Source organism: Mauremys reevesii, linkage group 1, assembly GCF_016161935.1.
Source record: "Mauremys reevesii isolate NIE-2019 linkage group 1, ASM1616193v1, whole genome shotgun sequence".
Taxonomy (NCBI): Eukaryota; Metazoa; Chordata; order Testudines; family Geoemydidae; genus Mauremys; species Mauremys reevesii.
Genome location: NC_052623.1, coordinates 222,658,871 through 222,679,635, shown reverse-complemented (window position 1 = coordinate 222,679,635; position 20,765 = coordinate 222,658,871). Strand labels below are relative to the sequence as shown.

Genomic DNA, 20,765 nt, shown 5'->3' with positions numbered 1-20,765 from the left:
GGAAGAAATCACATGAGGCCAGACAGCAGACAGCTAACAAAACTACCATTTTATTTACAGACACAGAGCTCACCCAACTGGCCGAAGCTGGCTGGGCTATCCCCTAATAATCTAACTCAGTTGCCATAGGAACAAAAAACATGACAACCAAATACACAACATATTCCTCCCGCCCCAATAAGAACATCCCCTAAATAAAACACACACTAGACTAGAGAAGGAGGGTAGACTGCCTCCATTCCCGGCTAAACCCTGGGGATTATTTTACCCCATAACCGTGGGTTCGCCCTAACTAAAGATCCAGCCGATGAGGAGGCCTTCTATCTCTAGGTGGATTAGAGCGAATTTCTGGTGTTGTTGCACCCGAAAGTACCATGGGCTCAGGGTCCGCAGCATGAACAGGTGAGGAGGTGGTATCAGCTCGTGCTGGGCAAAGGGGTATCTCAGCCACCGGCAGTAATGGAGGAGAACAGTCAGGAACAGGTGATTCGTGATTCGGTGTCTCACCAGAAGAGGTGAAGTCAGACCTCTCAACTGCAGATGTGTCCTGAGGACTGGCATGACCTGGCAACAGCTGATCTACATGTCGCCGCCAGGTAAGATTCTCTGCAGTCCGGACTGTGTAGGAAACAGGTCCTGTTTGAGTGATGATTGTGGCAGGGACCCATTTAGCTCTGGAAGTATAATTCCAAGCCATAACTGGCTGTCCCGGGCTAAAGGTTCAGTCTTTTGCTCTGGGTGCCCGTCTGATGACTTGATATTGCTGCTGATGTTGCACAATTTGTCAGGATTCAGAAGGTTTCAGCAGATCGAAGCAAGTGTGCAGCTGTCGTCCCATCATTAGAAAGGCCGGGGATGCCTGGGTCGTAGCATGAGGTGTGTTTCTGTAGGAAAGTAAGAAGGTATCCAGACGCTTTTGAATGGAGTGTTGTCCCCTTGCTGATTTCAAAGCGTGTTTCATTGTCTGCAGAAATCTTTCAGCTAATCCGTAGGTGGATGGATGATATGGTGCTGACGTGATGTGGTGTATCCCATTTGCCTTCATAAAATTTTGAAACTCCTGAGAGATGAACTGCGGTCCTTGTCGCTCACAAGTTGTTCTGGCAGACCAAAACGACTAAAGAGTCCTCGTAGTTTTTGGATATAGTACTCTCTGCAGTAGTGGACTGCATTATAGAGACTTCTGGCCATTTAGAATGGGCATCTACTGCCACCAAGAACATGCTTCCTTCAAGGGGGCCAGCGAAGTCAATGTGAATATGTTGCCACGAGTTTTCAGGCCAGTCCCATGGGTGTAGGGGTGCCCACTGGGGTGTATTCCTCACACCCTAACATGACATACAAACTTTTGCCTTCTCTTCAATAGCACTGTCCAATCCAGGCCACCAAAAATAGCTTAGTGCAATTTCCTTCATGCACACTATTCCACAGTGACTGGAATGTAGCTGTTCTAACATCTGTGATCTCAGTGGTGGTGGAATAATGACATGTCTCCCCCACAACAAACAACCAGATTGGACCGATAACTCCGTGCTCCTGGACATGTAGGTAACAAGGTCAGGTGAGACCGGAGAGGTTTGTCGAGTTTTTCCATGCATCACCAGGTCCATAACTTGTGACAATACTGGGTCAACGTGAGTTGCCTTCTTTATCTGAGTAGCAGTGATGGGTGTATTAACTACCTGTTCAAAGTAGAAGATTTCCTTTTGGGCACTATCTTGATGTTTGACCGGGAAAGGCAACCTTGAGAAGCCATCTGCATTGCTGTGCAGAGTGGATTTCCGATATTTGATTTCATATGTGTGTGCTGAAAGTAACAATGCCCAACGTTGCATACGACTACCAGCTAATGGGGGAATGCCTGTGTAGGGTCCAAAAATTGATATCAGAGGTCGATAGTCTGTGAGAAGAGTAAACTTTTGCCCAAACAGGTACTGATGAAACTTTCAAATTCCAAAAACAATTCCTAATGCCTCACGTTTGATTTGGGCATAGTTAGTTTCTGCTTTGCTTAGAGTGCGTGAAGCAAAAGCAATAGGTCTCTCTTCTCCTGAAGGCATAATGTGTGAAAGCCCTCTCCATAAGGGGAGGCATCACGACTGCACCCACTCCATAAGGGGAGGCATCGCAGGCAAATTGTAGGGGTAAGGATGGATAAAAGTGCTTTAGAACTTCAGAATTTAGCAATGCAACCTTAGCTTTGTTAAATGCAACATCACAGGCTTCAGTCCACTTCCAGGCCTTGTTCTGCCCAAGGAGCTCGTGAAATGGTTTTAGCAGTGTGGCTAACTGTGAGATGAACATTCCATAATAGTTCAGTAGTCCTAGAAACGAGCGCAGCTGGGTTACATTTCGAGGTGGGGGAGCCTCCACAATAGCTTTAACTTTTGCAGGGGCCTTATGAAGACCTGCAGAATCAATGATGTGTCCCAAATATTCAACAGAGGGCTTGAAGAATTCACACTTGTCTTTGCAAACTCATAGGCCATACTCTTCCAGTCTTTGTAGGGTAGCCTCTAAATTCGTTAAGTGATCCTCTTCATTTCTTCCAGTGACCAGGATATTATCCAGATAGCACTGAACTCCTGACAAGCCACACAAGATCTGGTCCATAGCCCTCTGGAACAGGGCAGGAGCAGGTGTTATTCCAAAGTGTAGGTGACAGTATCGATAAAGCCTCTTATGCGTCAACAGCTCTTGGGACTTTTCATCAACGTGCATCTGTAAATATGTGTTGGAAAATCATAGTGCTAATGAAGCCTTTTTGTATTAGGCCTGAGTGAACCAAAGTTATGCTATGCTTGTCCAAACTGTGTTGGAAAGCTTACAGAACTCATTAGACTGAAGGCCGTGTATTTACCTATGTCAGCTATTTTGCTTATCAGTTTTATTTGGCTCCCCAAGTATATGTTGGCTCCCCAGTATATGCAGCTGTGTTCCCATGAATGTTTCCAAAGTATATAGCACAAAGGGTTGATGGGTGTATCTTGTTTCCCCTTCAGAATGACAAATGTTTCCTCAACAGCTGTATGTATCTTGTAGCCCCCACAAAATGATATATAAAAACAACAAAGAATCCTGTGGCACCTTATAGACTAACAGACGTTTTGCAGCATGAGCTTTCGTGGGTGAAGTGGGTATTCACCCACGAAAGCTCATGCTGCAAAACGTCTGTTAGTCTATAAGGTGCCACAGGATTCTTTGTTGCTTTTACAGATCCAGACTAACACGGCTACCCCTCTGAAAAATGATATATGTATCCTGCATATCCAATTATCCCCTAATAGATACATGTACAGGGTCTATAGGTCAACCAAATGACGTAGACAAACGTAGGCTAAGTTGTTTGTTACCAGCTATAAAGGTAGGCCGCTTGGCCATGAAAGGTGTGTCTCTCTCGGGCACTAGCCGGGACGAGAACACCCGCTCAGCTGATCGATCAATAAAGCTAATGGTACTCGTCTTCCTGGTCTTCCGTGCCTCCTTGGTGTAATTAGGTAAGCTCCGGGGGGAAAACGAGCCCTTTTGGCTAACATATGCTTGACTCAGATCAATCTTACTGAACTTTTATCCCCCAACCAGGCCTGCGAAGAGGTCATTGATGCGGGGAAGCGGGTATTGCTCTGCACACAACACTGGGTTGACAGTGACTTTAAAATCACCACAAATCTGGAGAGAGCCATCTTTCTTCACTATTGGAATGATAGGAGTGGCCCATGGGCTATGGGTAACTGGTATTAGGACTCCATTGGTGACCAGACGCTCCAGGTCTGCTTCAACTTTTGGCCTGATGGCATATGGCACAGTTAGGGCTTTCAGATATTTTGGTGGACTGTCAGGTTTAATGTTCAATGTCACAGTGATTCCCTTTATACTTCCCAAATCATCTCCAAAAACAGCAGCATGTTTCCTTAGTATAGGGGTTAGATTGGTTTCTTCTTTAGTCATCCGGTGCACTTCTGCCCAGTTCAGTTGAATCTTCCCAAGCCAAGACCTACCCATTAAGGCTGGGTAGTTACCTCTCACCACAAACAGTGGCAATTTAGCAGCTGTCCATTGAGCTCCACCTTAAAATCAATAGTGCTCAACATGGGCACAGCTTCTCCCGTATACGTCTTCAGAACAGTTTTTGCTGCCTTAAGCGGAAGATTCTATAGGTTTTCTTTATACAGTCTTGGAGACCAGCGAGACAGCTGCACCGGTGTCCAGTTCCATGCGTATAGGTTTGCCGTCCAACAGCGGGGTTACCCAGTATTCATGTGAGCCCACTGCCAAAGATAAAACATGCAGTGGCACTTCCTCTTGCGATGAGGTATCACCTTGATCATCCTGGGTCTGCTCTAGGGTATGCAGGGTTCTTCTTTTTGTCGGCCAGACAACAGGCTTCTTTTTCTTTTGTTTACAGGCACACTCAATGTGTTCCTTTTTGCCACAGTGTCGACACACCAGGTCCTTACAACAGCATTCTGATGCCTGGTGACCTGGCTTACCACAGCGGTAACATTCTTGACTCTGCACAGTTTTGGGGGTCGGTTCTTGTGACACTTTTTCCACTCTAGGGGATGCACCGATGTATTGCGCCTCCCTTGTAGTCAGTTCCACGGAGACAGCAATATCAACAGCCTTCTGTAATGTAAGCTGAGCCTCTGTCAGTAGGCGCTTTCGTATAGCTTCACTGTAGAGGCCACACACTAACCTGTCACGCAGGGCATCATTTAATATCTCTTTAAATTCACAGTGTTCTGCTAGCTTTTTTAAAATTGCTACAAATTGTACAACTGTTTCATCTTCCTTTTGGTCTCTTTTGTGGAACCTATATCTTTCAGCAGTTACCAGTGGTTTTGGGGAAAAATGGGACCCCAGGATTTCCACAATGTCACTGTAAGATTTAGTCTCAGGCTTAACAGGGTGTAGTAAGCTGCGTAGCAGGGAGAAGGTTTTAGCCTCTACAACACTTAAGAATATTGGCACCTTCTTTGCTTCTGTAATGTCATTTGCAATAACAAAAAGCTCAAAACGCTCAGTATACACACGCCATTGCTCTATATTCTCATCAAAAGGTTCCAGTGGCCTGGTCAGAGTAGCCATGATTTTTAGTTTCACTTTCACAGTCAGTGCAAACAAGCAGGTTTTTGTTTGTTTGTTTGTTCTTTACCTTGACTTCTACTTCCTTCTGTTACTGGAGCAGCACCGGAATCCCATCCTCGTCGCCACTTGTTATATCCTTGGGGCAGCCAGTTTAGGAAGAAATCATTTGAGGCCAGACAGCAGACAGCTAACAAAACTACCATTTTATTTACCGACACAGAGCTCACCCAACCGGCCGAAGCTGGATGGTCTATCCCCTAATAATCTAACTCAGTTGCCATAGGAACAAAAACCATGACAATGAAATACACAATAAACCCCAACCTAATCATCCCAGGCAGGCTTCGTCAAGCTGACCTTTAAAAACTTTGAAGGATGGAGATTCCACCACCTTTGGTTTTCTAAAAAATCTCCTCCAATTTCCTTGGGAATTATTTTGAGGGACATTCTATGGCTAATGTGAAACAGAAAGTCAGACCAGAATGGTTCCTTCTGGGCTTGGAATTTGTGAATCTGTGACTGGCTGGGGGCATTTGAAATTTGTCCCTTTCTGCTTTCCTCTTCCTCCTATCCTCTTGTCTCATCTTCTCTTTTTTCCCATTTCTTTCTTCCTGTTACCGTCCAAGCCTCCGTAATCCAAGAAACACCCGATGGCTGCGGGAGACAGAGGGGTGCTAGGAAGGTCTAACTCATGATTGCCAACACAGAGATGTGTTATTGGCTTTGGATGAGGGACAAGTAACAAATCTGTCAGTCACTACAACAGGTCACACTCAGAGCCAGGCAGACTGGCAATAGAGTCCTGCTGGCACTTCCCAGCTCTGGAAGGGAGTGTTCCTCCAGTGGTTAGTGCGGGAGCCTGGACAAAGGACTCCTGGGCTCCATCCCCAGCTCTATCCCTGACTCTCAGTGCAACCCTGAGGCAGCGGCTTCTCCTGCCCAGGCCTCTGTTTCCATCAGTGGGGCTGGGAACACTGGCCTAGAGCCCTTGGGCCGTCACACTTCAGGAATGCGCGTGAGGTACTAGGAGATCTTGAGATGGGAGGTTTCCTGTTGGCCGTCGGTCAGTGTTGTGACCCCCCCACACAAAGCTGTTAGCCTGAGTTTCTCCATCCCCTGACAATAAAACATCATTTTGTTTTCACAGCCACTTTTGATCTCCTGGCTTCTGCCCCATGCTCTGCTGGCAGGGCATTGTGCAGCACCCTTTCCAGCCCACCTGGGTGTGGGAGACCGAGGAGGAGGGTAAAGAAAGGATCATCCAGCTCCATCCCATCTAGAGCAATAAGTGGAGCTCTCCAGAGCCATCCTCAGTGTGGTGGAAATATCCCACCAATAGGGCTGCCAGCCTGTCCCTTGTCAGAGTTTGTTGCCCAGGTTGAGGGTTTCTGTGCCCTGGGGTGGGATGTGATGGGAGGAGAAATTGCCTCAGCAGAGGGGAGGTGGGCAGGGGAGCAGGCAGGCCCATTAATGAGAGGCTGCTTTGAGGCCAGACTCATGGCTGCTCCCCACTCAGTTCCAGGATGGAGCGGCTGAAGCAGATGCTGAGGAGGAAGGCCGGGCAGGTGGCTCCAGAGCCTGAGGGAACCAGCAGTCAGCTTGCCAGAAGGAGAGTGGCCCCTCTGTCCCCACGGGTGGGGAAGAGGCTAGTGGCCAGGCTAAACGGAGGAGCTCCTTGGCATTCTGGAGGAGGAGGAAGACACCATCTCCCATAGCTGACCCTGAGGCACCTTCTGGGCCTAAATGGAGGTGGCCCCCAGTACAGCTATGGAGGAGAGAGCCAGGAGAGGGCAGGAGCTGGGCAAGGCAGCTCTGGGGCTTCCTTCACAGGAAGCCGAGGAGCCAGGAGCTGCGACCCAGGGCCCAGCAGGAGCCATCCACCCCCCTGGCCACTGAGGAGCCCCCCGACCAGCCCCAGCCTGGCCACTGAGGAGCCCCCTGCCAGCCCAGAGCAGGAGATGGGCGACTCTAGGACAAACACCAGCAGCTCTGCCTACTCCCGAGGGGCCAGCAGCTCCTCCGTGTGGTCTGACAGCCCTGAGGCTGAAGGCTCCCTCTTTGCAGGTGAGGGGAGACCCAGGGGAAAGGGAGGAGGACTGGGGCGGTGGGGGACTAGTAACATTCTGTGCCCATTGGCTCACCAAGGCACCAGGACTGACCCATGTGAGCCTCTCTAACACCAGAGCGGGGGGGGGCACAGCCACGCCCCTCGGCAGGGGAAGGTGGGTGGAGTTGGGGGAGATCCAGCCTCCCCTGATCATGTTGGGTGGGGGCTGACTGACACGGGGCCCTGAGGCTGATGGGGCTGAGGGCGTCTCTGGGAGGGGTAGGGTGGGGCCCTCGCTGCCATGGGGTTCCTTACAGAGAAAGGGGAAACATGGAGCCTTCTCCGTCCACTGCATCCCCCCAGCAGCAGAAGGGATTAAACTTTCTCTTTCCCTCCCTGGTGCAGAGACACCCAGTGCCCAGCTGGAGTTGGTTGAGGAGGAGGAGGAGGATGTGTCCCCTGAACAAGACACCATCAGGGTCATTGAGCTGCACCTCCAGGGCAGAGATGAGGTACAAAAATCCCCCAGCTGAGCTACCACCGAGTCTGTCCTGCTCCTTGTTCCATCCCCACCCAGGCAGAGAGGTCTTGTACCAAAGAATTTCTCACCCCCAATGGGCGGGGACACATCTCCTCTGTTATCTGGCACCCCAAAGTGGGGACATTTGTCCCACACAGGCCAAGGTGTCTGCTCCCTGCAGACACTGTCCAAGTTACAACCCCTGTCTGTGCAAGGCGACACTGGTTTCGGGAAGGGGGTGGCTTTCCCTGACCAACCCCGTGGAAGTCCTGAGCCCTGGATCTGGTTTGGGTTGGGTGGGGAGGTCCCAATGTAACAGGCTCTCTCTCTCCCCCCACCCCACTCCTAGTTGGTGGAGAACAGGGCCAAACAGCTCCGCTTCCTCCAAGCTGTCCTGAGTCTGTGTTTCTCGGCACAGCAGCAGAGGCGGGACACTGTGGAGCCCCACTTTTCAAAAGCGACCCTTGTGGAGAGCATTGAGGTGAGTGGGGCTAGGGATCCAGACATGGAGGAAGAGTTAGTGGGGCCGGAGGGGGAAGCAGAGGACAGGGGTTCCTGGGGCTGAGGGCTGAGAGGCAGGGAAGGGGATAATTGTGACACTGATTGGGAGCTGACAGTGGGAGAATTATAAGCCTGGAGGGGAGCGGAGGGAGGAATTGGGTGGGAGAGGGGGGAGGAAGTTTGTTGGATGAGAGGAATGGGGAGCCCATCTGGTTGGGGGTGACACTGGCTGTTTCTGCAGAGCACTTTGGCCTCCTCCCTGGGAAGTGCCTGTGGGTCTGCGGGGCCTGAGTCTCACACAAAGTTTTGTTTCCTTGGGGTCTCCCAGAAGCTGATTGAAAATCTTCCTGTGGTGTCTGAGCCAAGCTCCATCATGTCCAGCTCCATGGCCAAGGTTTACAATCTCAGGTACCAGGACCCTCCCATCCAGCTGCCCTAATCCTGGCGCTGATTGGGCCCAGAGCCGGGAGTCCCAGATCCTCCTCCAGCTAGGTTACCCTGGCACCAGCTGTGGCTGTTCCCATCCCTCAGCAGAGGAGGTGGGAAGACCCCTCTTTCCTGGCTGCGGGGTTGATTTCACTCCAGTAACGTTACAATGGCCGTAGGAAGGGGGTCATGTCCATGGCAGTGCCAACACCATGCTGGTGCTGCAAAGTGTATGACAGGCTCCTCTGTCCTGCAAGCAAACTGAAGCCGCCGCTTGCCCTGGAGCTGGAATCACGCCTCCTGCGGGCTGTTCTCCACAGAATCTTTACCATGGGCACTGGGAACGACACCACCCACTTCCGGGTAGGTCCTGATCCTACTTCTCTGTCCCAGGAGCAGGAGCAGGCTCTGGTCCCTGCTCCCTCGCTTTGATGGAGCTGCTGAGAATAGGGGAGAGGTGAGCAGAGCTGGGTACAGACCCGGGACAAACTGGCAGGGAGGGCCCCTTCCCTCCAGAGGGGATTGTGTTACCCCTCCGTGGCTGATCCCAGACTTTCATCCTCTCCTCATTCTCTGATCTCCTGCCTGGACTCTCCCAGGGATCCTACCTCCCACCCATTGCAGTTTGGCTGTTCCATAGTCTGCTGGGTACCAGGCCCTGCAGAGAGAACTGCTAAGAGCAAGGATTGAAGAGGCAGCAGGCATCTGGCCATGAACTCTTGCTAAGTGTCCCTGGAGTGATGTGAATGGGAGAGGCCAGGATGTGCCTTTTGAGTCTTGCCCAGGCTCCTGGAGAACCTTCCTGATTGTCCCCTGACCGGTGTAGCCCCATGTCCCATGACTGACAGGTGCTCCCTTTCTTCCTGCAGGCTCTGCACAAGAGCTATTTACAGAGCTTGGACACCATCCTCAGGGGCCTGCTGACAGAAACCCCCACCTTGGACAAGCTGCAGCACCTCTTGGAGGTGAGTAGAATGGGACGGTCTGGGGTGGAATTTCCTCTTAGCTCCGTGGGAGGGCAGCAAAGGAGAGACGAGAAGAGCCATGTTTCCATTGCGTCATCCCAGCTTGGACCTAGCCGGCCACACGTTCCCAGAGCTGTCAGTGCAGGGGGAAGGAGTTGGGACTGTAAGCCAGAGCTCTGCATGGTTGCATTAACAGTGAAAACCAGGCCTGGCTGGGCACTGAGAGACTGAAACCACTGTGAGATGCAGGATATAGGTCTCTGAGAAGAGTCACTGGCTCCTCTCTAGGGAGACCCTGAGATACAGGAGGAGCCTCAGGGAATCAGCTCTTCTGTCCTAGGGACACTGCAGTTACCGGAGGGATTGTCCTCATGGCCGTTCAATCCATCCTACCAAGGCCTTTGCAGCTGGGGTCTGGGGGTCCAGGACATTTGCCTTGATCCTGACTTGCCGTTCATGGATCAGGGGTTCAAAGCAAATAGACCAGCCTCAAGACTTACCATTGTCCCAGGCTAGAGAATGAACTTGTGCCCAGTAAGAGGTGGGCAGTTTCATGAACCCCCTTTTCAAGCTCTGCAACCAGGGCTCAGCTATTCCACCCTGAGCACAAAGTCTCAGCCCCCTGGGGAGGGGGACTGGCTCGTTTGTAGAGCATGTACACCTGCTCGTTGACCCTCCCTTCTGACTCCTTCTCCCGCAGCACGTCCATTTCTGGCTCCACTCCAAAAAGACCCAGGAGAGAGCTAGGGCCATACAGAGCAGCGCTGCCCTGCTCGAATTTCCCACCTCCTTGCCTGGAATTGACAAAGTGAAATTTGACCCCAGCATCCTGCAGAGTCAGGACTTGAGTCAAGTTCCTCATCCTCTTACTAATTGGTCCCCCCTGATCTGTAAGGGACTGCGTTCCATAGGCCACTCATTGGCAGATTTCTGCCTGGCCTCAGGGCCCTTGTTATTCTGGAGCAGCTGGGCAGCGAGTGCTCTTAGAGGGCCCATGCCCTGGTCCCTTTGCTCCAAGCTCCCTTGGGGGCAGAGAGAAAGAGGGCTCTCGCTCCTCTCCCCCAGCGCTTCCTACAGAGGGGTGGGAGCAGAGCTCTGGCCCAGGGGAGCTGGAGAGCTGAAGGGAGAATGTTGATGGATTCCCATCTCCTCCTCCTTCCACCAGACCTCCTCCGCCTTCTTCAAGGCAGGCAACTTTGTGCTGCAGCTGGAACTCTGTGTATCTCACCCAGCCAACAACATCAGCCGGCAAGCCAGGGGTGGGATATATTGGCTGCAGAGGCTCCTGCTGCAGAAGAGGGGTAAGAAACCCAGCTGGGCAAAGGGATCCCATGGAAATGAGCCTCTGGGAGACTAGCTCCAGCTGGCCATTGGGACGCCTCTAGAACTAAGGCCTCTCTGCTTAGACCCGCTGTAGCAGGGAAGAGGAACCCCAATAGAAACAAGGCCCCTCCTTTGAGACTCCCTCTGCTGGGCAATGGGACCCTACAGAAAGAAACCCCCTCCTCTGAGACCGACCCCAGCTTAGATGGTGACTCTTTCTCTCCCCCTCTCTCTGAATTAGGGAGATGAGTGTGAAAGTGCCAAGGAAATTGGCTGCTTTATCTCATAGCCCAGCTCTGTCCCCCAGCCCAGGGAAATCAGCCCACCCCCGTACGGGGCATCCAGCTCGTGAGAGGACAGGAACAGAGCTATTGAGACACATGGAGGGAAAGAGCCCATCATGAGGGCAGAGGCAGGAGCAGGGACCACAAGGAACCGATACAAAGCTTGTAGGATGTCACCAGTTGGGTAGCCAGGGCCAGATTCTGACTTCAATGGGTGTGGGGGGTTCTCTGTATTAGACACCCCCAATAACAGGCACCCACTCGCAGAGCACAATGACCATAAGGGTCACATTATTACTGTGATGGCTGAAACAAATCCCCCTTCTGGTACTAACCCGCCTGGCATGGACCCTGCGATTCCATTGGGCCGTGGATGCCATGAGGACCCTGTGCACCCAGAAGGAAACAGGCACTGAAAGCGGAATGCCAAACCTCCCCAACGGGTGTGTCTTTCACCCCAGGGCTGAACATCAGAGAGGCAAGAGAGCTGTGATGTCGGGACAGGCTCCAGAACACCAAATGCCTGGGCTACAGAAACCTGGCCAGGGTGGCAGAGGTAAGGACTCTCCGCCGGTGCATTGCAGCAGCTCAGGTGTGGAGCTGTCTTCCCCTGCAGTGAGTGTGTCATGAACACAGGGCAAGAGCCTGCTACTTATTTCCAGCAGAGTATGTGAGGCTCAAGGGAATGTCAGTGGGGTGAGGAGTGGGAATGAACCAGATCTAAAAGGCCCCTAACCTCCAGCAGGTGAGCTGCAGCAGCTATCGCTGCTGGGAGCAGTAGAGCTTCCTTTGTTGTCTGTGTGAGCTGGGTTTCAGAGTGCGGAGACACATTTCCAGCATCTCATGACACCTGCGGTGAATCTTGCTCCAGAAAGAGCTATTCGAGGCCTCAGTGCCTGCAGCTTCTTACTGAAGGGGGTTCTTGGTCCATGGGACCCCAAAGGTTGGCTGCCCCAGGACTCTTATCCACCTTGTGAGACACTAGAGGGATTTGGAGCCTGGTTCTGGACAATTGCAAGGTTTGGTGCTGTTGGTTTTAGGTCTTTGGAGAGATCTTCACGGAAGACCAAAGAAGAACTTTCCTCCAGGCGGCGCTTCTGGCCATACGCGACCGCCAGCTCTGTGTCAGCCAGGCTGGGCTGGTGCTCACATATTCCATCCTGGGTGAAGCCAGCTAGCTGATAGGGGACAAGGTAACCAAAGAGGGATCAACTGGGAAGGGACCCCCAGGGCCTTTCACCTCCAGGCCATTGAAAATCACTCCCATCCCATCCCCATGCGGTGACCAGGGAGCAAGGAGAGGATAAACCCAGGCAGGTGCCATTGGTAGGTGCCAGCTTGTCCTCTGAGCAGCTCAAAGTAGTGCAGACCCAGCTCTCCAGCAAGGCTATATCCTAACAGGCATCACATCAACACGACACACTGCCATTGCTCATGCTAGGGGCTGCAAACTTCCCTAGCCACCTCTCTGAGCCTTTCCTACCCCCCAGGGCCTCAGGCTGGTTCCTAGTGCTCTGGTATCATGCTATCCCACCTGCTCTGGGAGAACTGGAGACATCAGTCAGCAGAGGCTGCTTAAGTGCCCCATTCACCAGAGCTACTGCCCATGGCATCACATTAAGGACATGGGGATCCCTTGAGGAAAGGAGTCCACTTCCTCTCATCCCACAGCACTACTGCCCAAAGCCTCCCAACCCCTCAACTGCAGGGAGCGAGGGTGACTGAGGGGATTCCGGGGAGCAGACCTGGATTCTTGCTGGGTTGGGAGGTAGAACAGCTCTCATGGGAGGACTGAGAAACTGTGGGCAGGAGTTCATTCCACAATGGTGGGAGAGGGGTTGGACGTGACTAGAGAAGAGACAAGATTTTGTCTTGGGAGTTGTGTGGGGGAATCCGTCCCTCAGACATGGGGAGGGTTGGAGAGGAAATTTTGCTGGCTCCCAGTGCTGTTAATACCCTTCGTTCTCATGGGTGTCCGAGTCTCTGATTGATCCTTGTTCCCTTGCAGCGGGAGGACATTAAACCAAAGGTCATGGCCCAGCTATTTAACATCAGGTGCTTGCACCAGGTGCCCAAAGGACTGCAGGGGTTGTGCTCCATGGGACAGCCTTGAAGGGCCCCCCCTTTGCATGACCAGAAGCTCCCACTCCCTGCCGCAGGTACTGCTCTGTCTCACTGTGCCTGGAGCGGGAGGGCTGGGGGGAGCGGCCATAGAGCCCACAGCATTGAGAGAAACTGAGGCCGAGCACCTCACTCTCAACACCATGCCCCACCCCGACCCCTGGAGCTGGGGCCAGACCAGATACTGGTTCGGAAGAATCAGGCTGTTCAGGCTGTGGGGCTGGCCCAGAAATGAGAGAATCCGCAGAACCAGGGGTTATGCTCAATAGCCATTGCAGTCTGGGAGGGGTGTCCTGACATGGAGCCCCTCCCCTGTCATCACTGCTCAGACCTTCCCATGGCCCATGTCACCCCTGACACAGAGAATGTCTGACCATCCCCCACCTGGGGCCCAATCCACCCACCTGGTATCTGAGCCCTTCCCAGCCAGGAATGAAACTCCCCCCTAACACTCTGGGGCAGGGAAGGATCCTCCCCATCTGGGAGGTGGGAACTGAGACCTAGAGGAAGGGCTGTGGTCCTGGTCACACAATCCTGGGTGTAGATCTGAGAAGTGGACTGGGTCCCAGCCAGGAACCTTTCCCTCAGGGGCACCTTCGCTTTCTGCCCTTTATTCTCCCCTCCGGCTAGGGAGTCTGTGAGAGTTAAAGAAACAGGGAGGGTGATGGCATCCTAGCACATAGCCTGGATGAGAGCTCCCCTTGGCTTGGACCCCAGGGTCAGAGACATCTTTGTCATCCTGTTGTCCTTCTTTTATTCCTAGGAAGGGAGTCCCATGTTGAGGGGTTTCTAGGGCTCCAGTAAGTCCTCCTCGTTCCTGCCCGCATGTACCCCCTACCCTGCCCTCCGGTTTCTTCGCTGTTGACACTGGCTTGACTCTTTGCTCTGGTTTCTGGCTATGAAATTGGCGTGACCCTTCTTGACTCCAGATTTTGGTTATGAACCCTGGCTCAGTATTCTCCTTGCCTTTCTCTAGCCTCGCTCCAGGTCCTCCATCCACCTGCTCCAGCATTGCCTCCTGCTCCTGATCTTCCCCCACCCCTCAGATTTTGACTACTCAGTTTTGACCTTCGGCCTGTATCTGGACTTTGGCTTGGCATGGACTTGGCTGATCTTTGGTCTGACCACCTGGCTTCGACCTCTGGCCTGCACATGGACACTGGCTTTGGTTCTGCCTGGACGTACTCAAACATTCTTGACTCAGACACCCAGCAGTAGTATATGGGCCCTTCCATCAATCAAACCCTAACCCTGCCCCATGACCCCTTAGTCCCTCCCACCTGTCTCCGGAAGTCCTCCCCCATAGAGGTATTACTTCTGGGGTCAAGGTGGCCACATGACCAGAAGCATGGTGCGTCATGTGACCCCTCTGAAAACTCCTCCCACCACCCTCTATGAATCAGGATTGGGCTTTGTCCCGAAAGGACCACCTCAAGAGGAGATTTGACCAATCAGGGTGATTTCCAGAGTGGGGGGTGACCCATCCAGAAGTGGGTCATGCGACCCCTCTAAGAACTCCTCCCACTACCCTCTACCAATTAGGATGGGTTTTGCCCAAATAGGACTGCCCCAAGAGGAGATTTTGACCAATCAGAGCGAGTTCTGGGGCAGGGTGACCCATCCAGAAATGGGCCATCCCAAGGCCCTCTGCTAATCAGAGTGCAGCACCATTATCCCATAAGTCCCACTGCCAGACAGAGGAGGCCATCTCTTAGCAAGGACATGATTTTTAGAAATCGTGGAAAGGCTGCTGAGAGGAAACATGGACTCCTTCACCACCCCCCTGAGAACTTCGGACTCTGTCTTAGCCCCGAGGGTCTTTGACCATCCACGGAGAAAGTGCTACATCAGTGACAGTCCCGAGAAGGAGGAGGGAGCGACTGAGGGGAGCCCTTTGGCCCAGCCATTGATGGATATGCCGGAACCCAAACCCAAAACCCAACTGCTTGTGAGACACCCCAATGAGCATGGTGGCCTCTCTTTGTCCACCCCCTTAGAGGTGAAATGCGATTGATGAATGATTAAGAAATGACGGTCAAGGTCGTGAGATGTTCCAATAGATCTCTGTTGGTTGCAATGCCCATGACAGAAGATGGTACATTTAGTTCCGCCATGACATTCAGAAACACATCCTATCTTTTAGGTACATGTCTACTAGGAACAGAGCGCGTCTGGGTGATGGCCCTGAGTAAGTCGAGCATGTTAGAATCATTAACCACGGAGCCTTTGTTCATAAAAGCCCCTTTATCGTTCCATGAAGAGAGATTTTTATCCTGGCCCAGCTTATTTGGCAATAATAATGCATTTTTCTTATAACGTTTATTCACGTTATCCAACACCTCCTGAGCAACAGAGTCTGAGGTCTTTGGTGTTTCTGGGGGTTTGGCAGTTACATTCTGTTCCTCTTCTGGTAGAAACAGACTTATTTTCACTTTATCCGCATCGCTCAGCTTCATGTACATTAGGTACCTTTGAAGCACAGCATTGTAAAGTTTAGCCTTTTAGTATTTGGCCAAGTGAGTTCTTTGAAAAACAGACTTCATTTCAGCATTCAGTAAGCGAGTTGCAGTCGGTCGTTAGGCCCCCTGAGGATATAGTTCTCAGTGTTCTGAGCGAAACGTCATATTTTTCCCAGTTCTTTTTAGAATGCCGTTCTTTTAGACCCCCCGAGGATACAGCATCCCTCAGTTTTCTGAATGAAGTATCAAACTCTTCCCAAATACTAGAATATAGGGGAGCTGTGATGAGCTTATGGTTTTGGGAGAATGGTTTGTCAGGCCTTATTTTTTTATTCACAACCCCTAGAGCGCATGCTCTGGGTTCGTGAATGTGTGTGGTTCTGCGCACGTTCAGAGCCCCTAGAGCGCATGCTCTCGGTTTGTGAATGTATGTGTTTTTGCGCACGTTCAGAACCCCTAGCATGTGTGCTCTGGGTTTGTGAATGGGGGCATTTTCGCTCACAGTTTTCTCAGGGTTTGGTGTGGCAGTGGCCGCTGAGGAACTGGAGTTGTGGTTGTGTGGTTGTTTTTTACCAGAGTCTTGTTTTGCCGTTGGGTTTGACGTATATGAGGTTTGGACTGCCCGGATGCTTCATCTGTACTCTTGTGCTGTTTTGCATTGTTATAGGTCTCAAAGCAGATTCTTGGTTCTTTGGCGGTTCTGGAGGAGGTGTCCTTGTAGCTCTGACTACAGTATTGTCAGAAAAGTTGCCCATGCCTATAGGGTGGTGAGGGCGGATCATTTTACAAAACTGAACTTTACCATCTTTCTCACCCACACCTATGGACATTTTTTTAAAATACATCTTATTTTGCAGAATAAAAAAAACAAACTGCTTTAAAATCCATTTTAAACCACATTTTGCACAGTAAAAAACCCTGTTGGTTTGAAACAAACCAAGTACTTTTTAAAAACCTACACCTGTGCCTTGCACAGACCTCTCTCACACACAAAACAGCAGCTTTATAAAACACACCAAACCAAGTTTGCCTACATATACTTTTCAATAACTCCCTCATGCATTTAAAAGCCAGTTGCAAAAAAGTTCCCTTTCACTATAGGGTAACTAGAGCATGTGCAACCTCTGCACTGATTTGATATCCTCAGCTGTTGCCCTGAATTGATCAATTAATAGAAAAATAAAACTCAGGTCTTGGCAGGTAAACGTTACTTCACCTCTAAGAGGGAGCAATGTCTAGTGGTTAAAGCACCTGATTTTGAGTTAGGAAATGTTGGTTCTAGTCTTGGCACTGCCATTCACTTGCTGTGTGACTGTGCAGGTCACTTAGCATGTGTGTCTCAGAAGGCCATGCTTTTAAAGGGAAAAAACTGGCACATGTTCATGGGGACATCTTTTAGGGCTGCAAAGAGTCAGACAAAAGGAAACTTTTATTTTTAAGTGTGCTGATGTCACCACTGCCAGTGTCTGACCCAGGGAGACCTGCATATTTTGGAGTGGAGGATTTTTTCCAATACTTTAGTGTTCTGCATTTATTGTGAAACATTGATCAAGTGTCATCAACAGTCGCTCTGAACAAAGGAACAGCTTTGATAGCGTTTACTTTCATTCAAGTTCTCTTCATTCCAGACATTGTTCATTACCCTGAAAGCTCATTCCACGGGCTGTTTGTTCTCAGTAAACAGTGCAAATTCTACTCAGCTTAGCAATGCATCTCGAACAAGCGTCGTGTAGCTATAAAAAACAAATATTTTGGCTGATGAAATGAAAAAAAATAACACAGGATATTTCAGTTATCCTGGGGCATCATAAGAAAAACCAAGACTATCCCAGTTGAAATAGGTTGTATGGTCACTTTATAGTTACCTCACAGGTAACCAGGGGATATTTACTTCCACCTTACAGAGCTGTTGTAAGGCTATGCTCAGGAGTGCCGGCGCCACCAACAGAGGCGGCGGAAGGTCCAGCCCCCGAAATACCACCGACAACCACCTAAGCGGTCACTGCCTCCTAAATGTCTAGGTCTCCTAGGTCGCCTAATGGGTTGTGCCAGCCCTGGCTATGCTCATTAATATCTGAATTGCTTTGAGAGCCTCAGATGAAAGGCTCTCTGAAGTATCGTTTTAAAGTGGGGATTTTGACAGTAGCCTGGTAATCTGAAATGAGCCTCCAGAACTAGTGCTGCTAATTCTCCCTCCACCTTCCAAAACTCACAGAGGTACAGTCAGACAAGATGTTCCTTCTCGTTCCCCATATTTCCAGAACTGTGCTCCACTGCAGAAGCAAATGACCTAAAATGCTTCTGAAATTATATTTTCTATGTGATTTCCCAGCCCAGCGGGGTGGAAAGCATAGAATAAGTGGAAACAGAAAACTGGTCACTTATCTGAAACAGAAGCTAATCACTTATTTACTGCAAGTGAGTACTGACTAAAAACTGAGATCTCTGAAATGTGTTGCTGTTTTTTTCAGTATGAACCCAGTTCTAGTCGTATGACCACTGAATTTCAGTCAGATGGAACCGCTACAGAACTGAAATCCATGTGCTGTTTACATGGTACAAGGACAATCTTTGACAAAGATATGTATTTCTGTTCTTGCAACAAGGCTGATTCTTATAAAGCACACACACTAAATCCTCTCTCCTAATCATGCCATTTGAAAAGCCTGCATTTTCTCTTTGCTTACAGGCAGCTGTAGTTATGGTGGAATTGTGAATACCAGCCAGCCCTATGTTGTACAGCTGAATTGGAGAAGATTTTCCTTCAAATATGGTTCCTGGGGTAGGGATTACTCTCTTCGGACTCCGCAGAAGGACCTATACTGGATTGCACCTTTGAACACAGATGGGAGACTCTTAGAATATTACAGACTTCATAATTCCTATGATGATTTGCTGCTATTAAAAAATGCTAGAGAGTTACAAATTCAATATGGGGAAGGCAGTGGCACCACAGTTTACAATAACTTCATGTATTACAATGTATATAATTCAAGAGAGAGAGGCAAGCTCGATTTAAACACAAAAACATTGGCTGTGAGGAAAACTCTGTCAAATGCTGCTTATGGTAACCGTTTCTCTTATGCTGGTGTTGGGTGGCAAGATATGGACTTTGCTGTGGATTGTGGGTAATTTATTCAACCGAGGACAGCACAGGAAACGTTATGATTAGCAAACTCAATGAGACCACACTTGATGTGCTCCATACTTGGAATACAATGCAGTACAAGCCGTCCATTTCCAACGCTTTCATCATATGTGGTGTTCTATATGCCACAAGACCTGTCAACACTAGGAAAGAGGAAATATTTTACACATACGACACAAACACTGAACAGGAAGGTAAAATTAGCATAATTTTGGATAAAATGTTAGAAAAAATTCAAAGTATCAGCTATAACCCCTGAGACTGAGTCCTGTATGTTTACAGTGATGGCTACCTTGTTAAATACAATCTTATTTTTCAACCTGTGTTACACTGAGATGAATATACACAACAACTAGAGATCACAGAAAGTCGAATTTTATATCCCTTTGGAGAATGTGAATGTTAAAGTAGGGTCTAATCCTATGAAGAGTAGCTCCTGATCATAAGGTTTATTACCATGAGCTGTCCCATTGAAGGATAATAAGCTCTATGCCTGGTACAAGATTAGGTTCATAGCTTTTTAACTGGTGTTCAGATACAGTGGCAACAGGACTACTAGAAATGCCTCTGCTATAAACATTAAATAGATGACTTAGTGATGGACAGAACATGTATCATGATAGGGAGATTGCTCACACACTGATGTGCATTTGGAGGAATGTCTGTATTTGGATAACACATGGAAACTGAACTGCTGTTTTGTCATCATTGCTCAAAGTATGCAAGGCCATAAATATCATATTAAGGATTAGCCTCAAATAATTATGAAAAGATTAAAATTAGAGGAGAATTGGAACTTGATCTTTAAAGAGCAGCCATGGGTTAAGCTGAACTGTGGAAACGGTTGCCTGGCTCCTTCTTGCAACCCATCAATGTATTTTAGATGGCAGGGCACCAATGCATTACTTTCCTAAAGTTGCACTTCATGAAAAAATATTATTAACCATTTTTGGATGGTTGCATTTTCTTAGCACTGTCCTAGGGGCCTGACCCAAAGCCCAATGAAAGCAGTCCCTTGGTATCTGGCACATGCTGCAGTAGAACATAAGCTATGCCATCCTACATGCTCCATTTAGTCCTGGAGTCCATTTAGTCTGCAATTTACTGTGATCTCCATTAGCACCTTTCAAAACACTCTGAAAACAAGGAGCCAAATTAATTGACAGTATAATTCCATTTGCATCAATTATCTTATATTGGGGGTGAATCTGGCACATGATCTATCAGTTACAGAATACTGAAGTTGGGAAATTTTTGGGATGCAGCAAGAAGCCACCTTGAACAAATGATATTGGAAACAGAAATCATATTCCTTTGGGCTTAGTGTGTTTAAGAGCTCCTGGAACAACACAAATATGTGAATCAATATATCAATAACTAGAGGAGAGACTTTATTTCCATCCATTGAAATATGTTCACCGGTTAGATTAACATTCTCCACCAAGCTGAGATGTTGTTTGAGAGGTCTGAGGCTGGTGACACATTTTTAAGTCAGGTGCTGCCATTTACCAGGTATCTGCATCAGTTTCCTGAAAGTGTGTCAAATGAATTTGAAAGCCAGCCATCACTGGCGCAGTAATCTGATCCACGATCATGGGCCTTTAAAGAATCCACAATAGTTCAATTGAGGGTTTGTTTAACTATAAAAAAATAAAAGACAGCAGAACATTTCTTGATTCACATTTTTTGGGGTGGCATCCCATTAATTCCCAAGGGTTGCCCTATTCACAGGCATAAAAGGCAACTCTCTATGGCATCACATTTTAAGGAGCAATTTGGGGCTAGATCCACAAAGAGAACTTAGGTTCAGTGTTGCAACACCTAACTTTAGGTCCCCTGTCACTTACTGGAATCTTCAGCTCTGACTCAGGTACACAGGCTCC

General features: G+C 49.5%; 1 protein-coding gene and 1 pseudogene across 3 annotated transcripts; both read left to right on the top strand.

The window, feature by feature from the left end:
* The first annotated feature begins 5,952 nt into the window (after nucleotides 1-5,952).
* Nucleotides 5,953-18,554, top strand: LOC120404164. Of its 3 annotated transcripts, XM_039536202.1 has the most exons (9): nucleotides 5,953-7,152; nucleotides 7,541-7,647; nucleotides 8,005-8,136; nucleotides 9,452-9,547; nucleotides 10,713-10,848; nucleotides 11,616-11,710; nucleotides 12,195-12,347; nucleotides 13,163-13,313; nucleotides 18,424-18,547. In XM_039536202.1, the coding sequence occupies exons 1-6, from the start codon at nucleotides 7,047-7,049 to the stop codon at nucleotides 11,645-11,647; spliced, it is 609 nt and encodes a 202-aa protein (XP_039392136.1). In that variant the 5' UTR covers nucleotides 5,953-7,046; the 3' UTR covers nucleotides 11,648-11,710; nucleotides 12,195-12,347; nucleotides 13,163-13,313; nucleotides 18,424-18,547. The 3 variants fall into 3 exon arrangements, with proteins under 3 accessions (XP_039392136.1, XP_039392141.1, XP_039392150.1); XM_039536207.1 differs by lacking the exon at nucleotides 13,163-13,313 and having other exon boundaries at nucleotides 18,424-18,554; XM_039536216.1 differs by lacking the exon at nucleotides 10,713-10,848.
* On the top strand, nucleotides 15,304-19,289 carry LOC120371527 (annotated as a pseudogene).
* Nucleotides 19,290-20,765: the final 1,476 nt, after the last annotated feature.

Bases quoted from the DNA above. Each gene is read 5' to 3' on its own strand.
- LOC120404164 (XM_039536207.1), top strand. From the start codon at position 7,047: ATGGGCGACTCTAGGACAAACACCAGCAGCTCTGCCTACTCCCGAGGG. The intron at 7,153-7,540 runs GTGAGGGGAGAC...TCCCTGGTGCAG, and splicing joins TGAAGGCTCCCTCTTTGCAG to AGACACCCAGTGCCCAGCTG. The intron at 7,648-8,004 runs GTACAAAAATCC...CCCCACTCCTAG, and splicing joins ACCTCCAGGGCAGAGATGAG to TTGGTGGAGAACAGGGCCAA.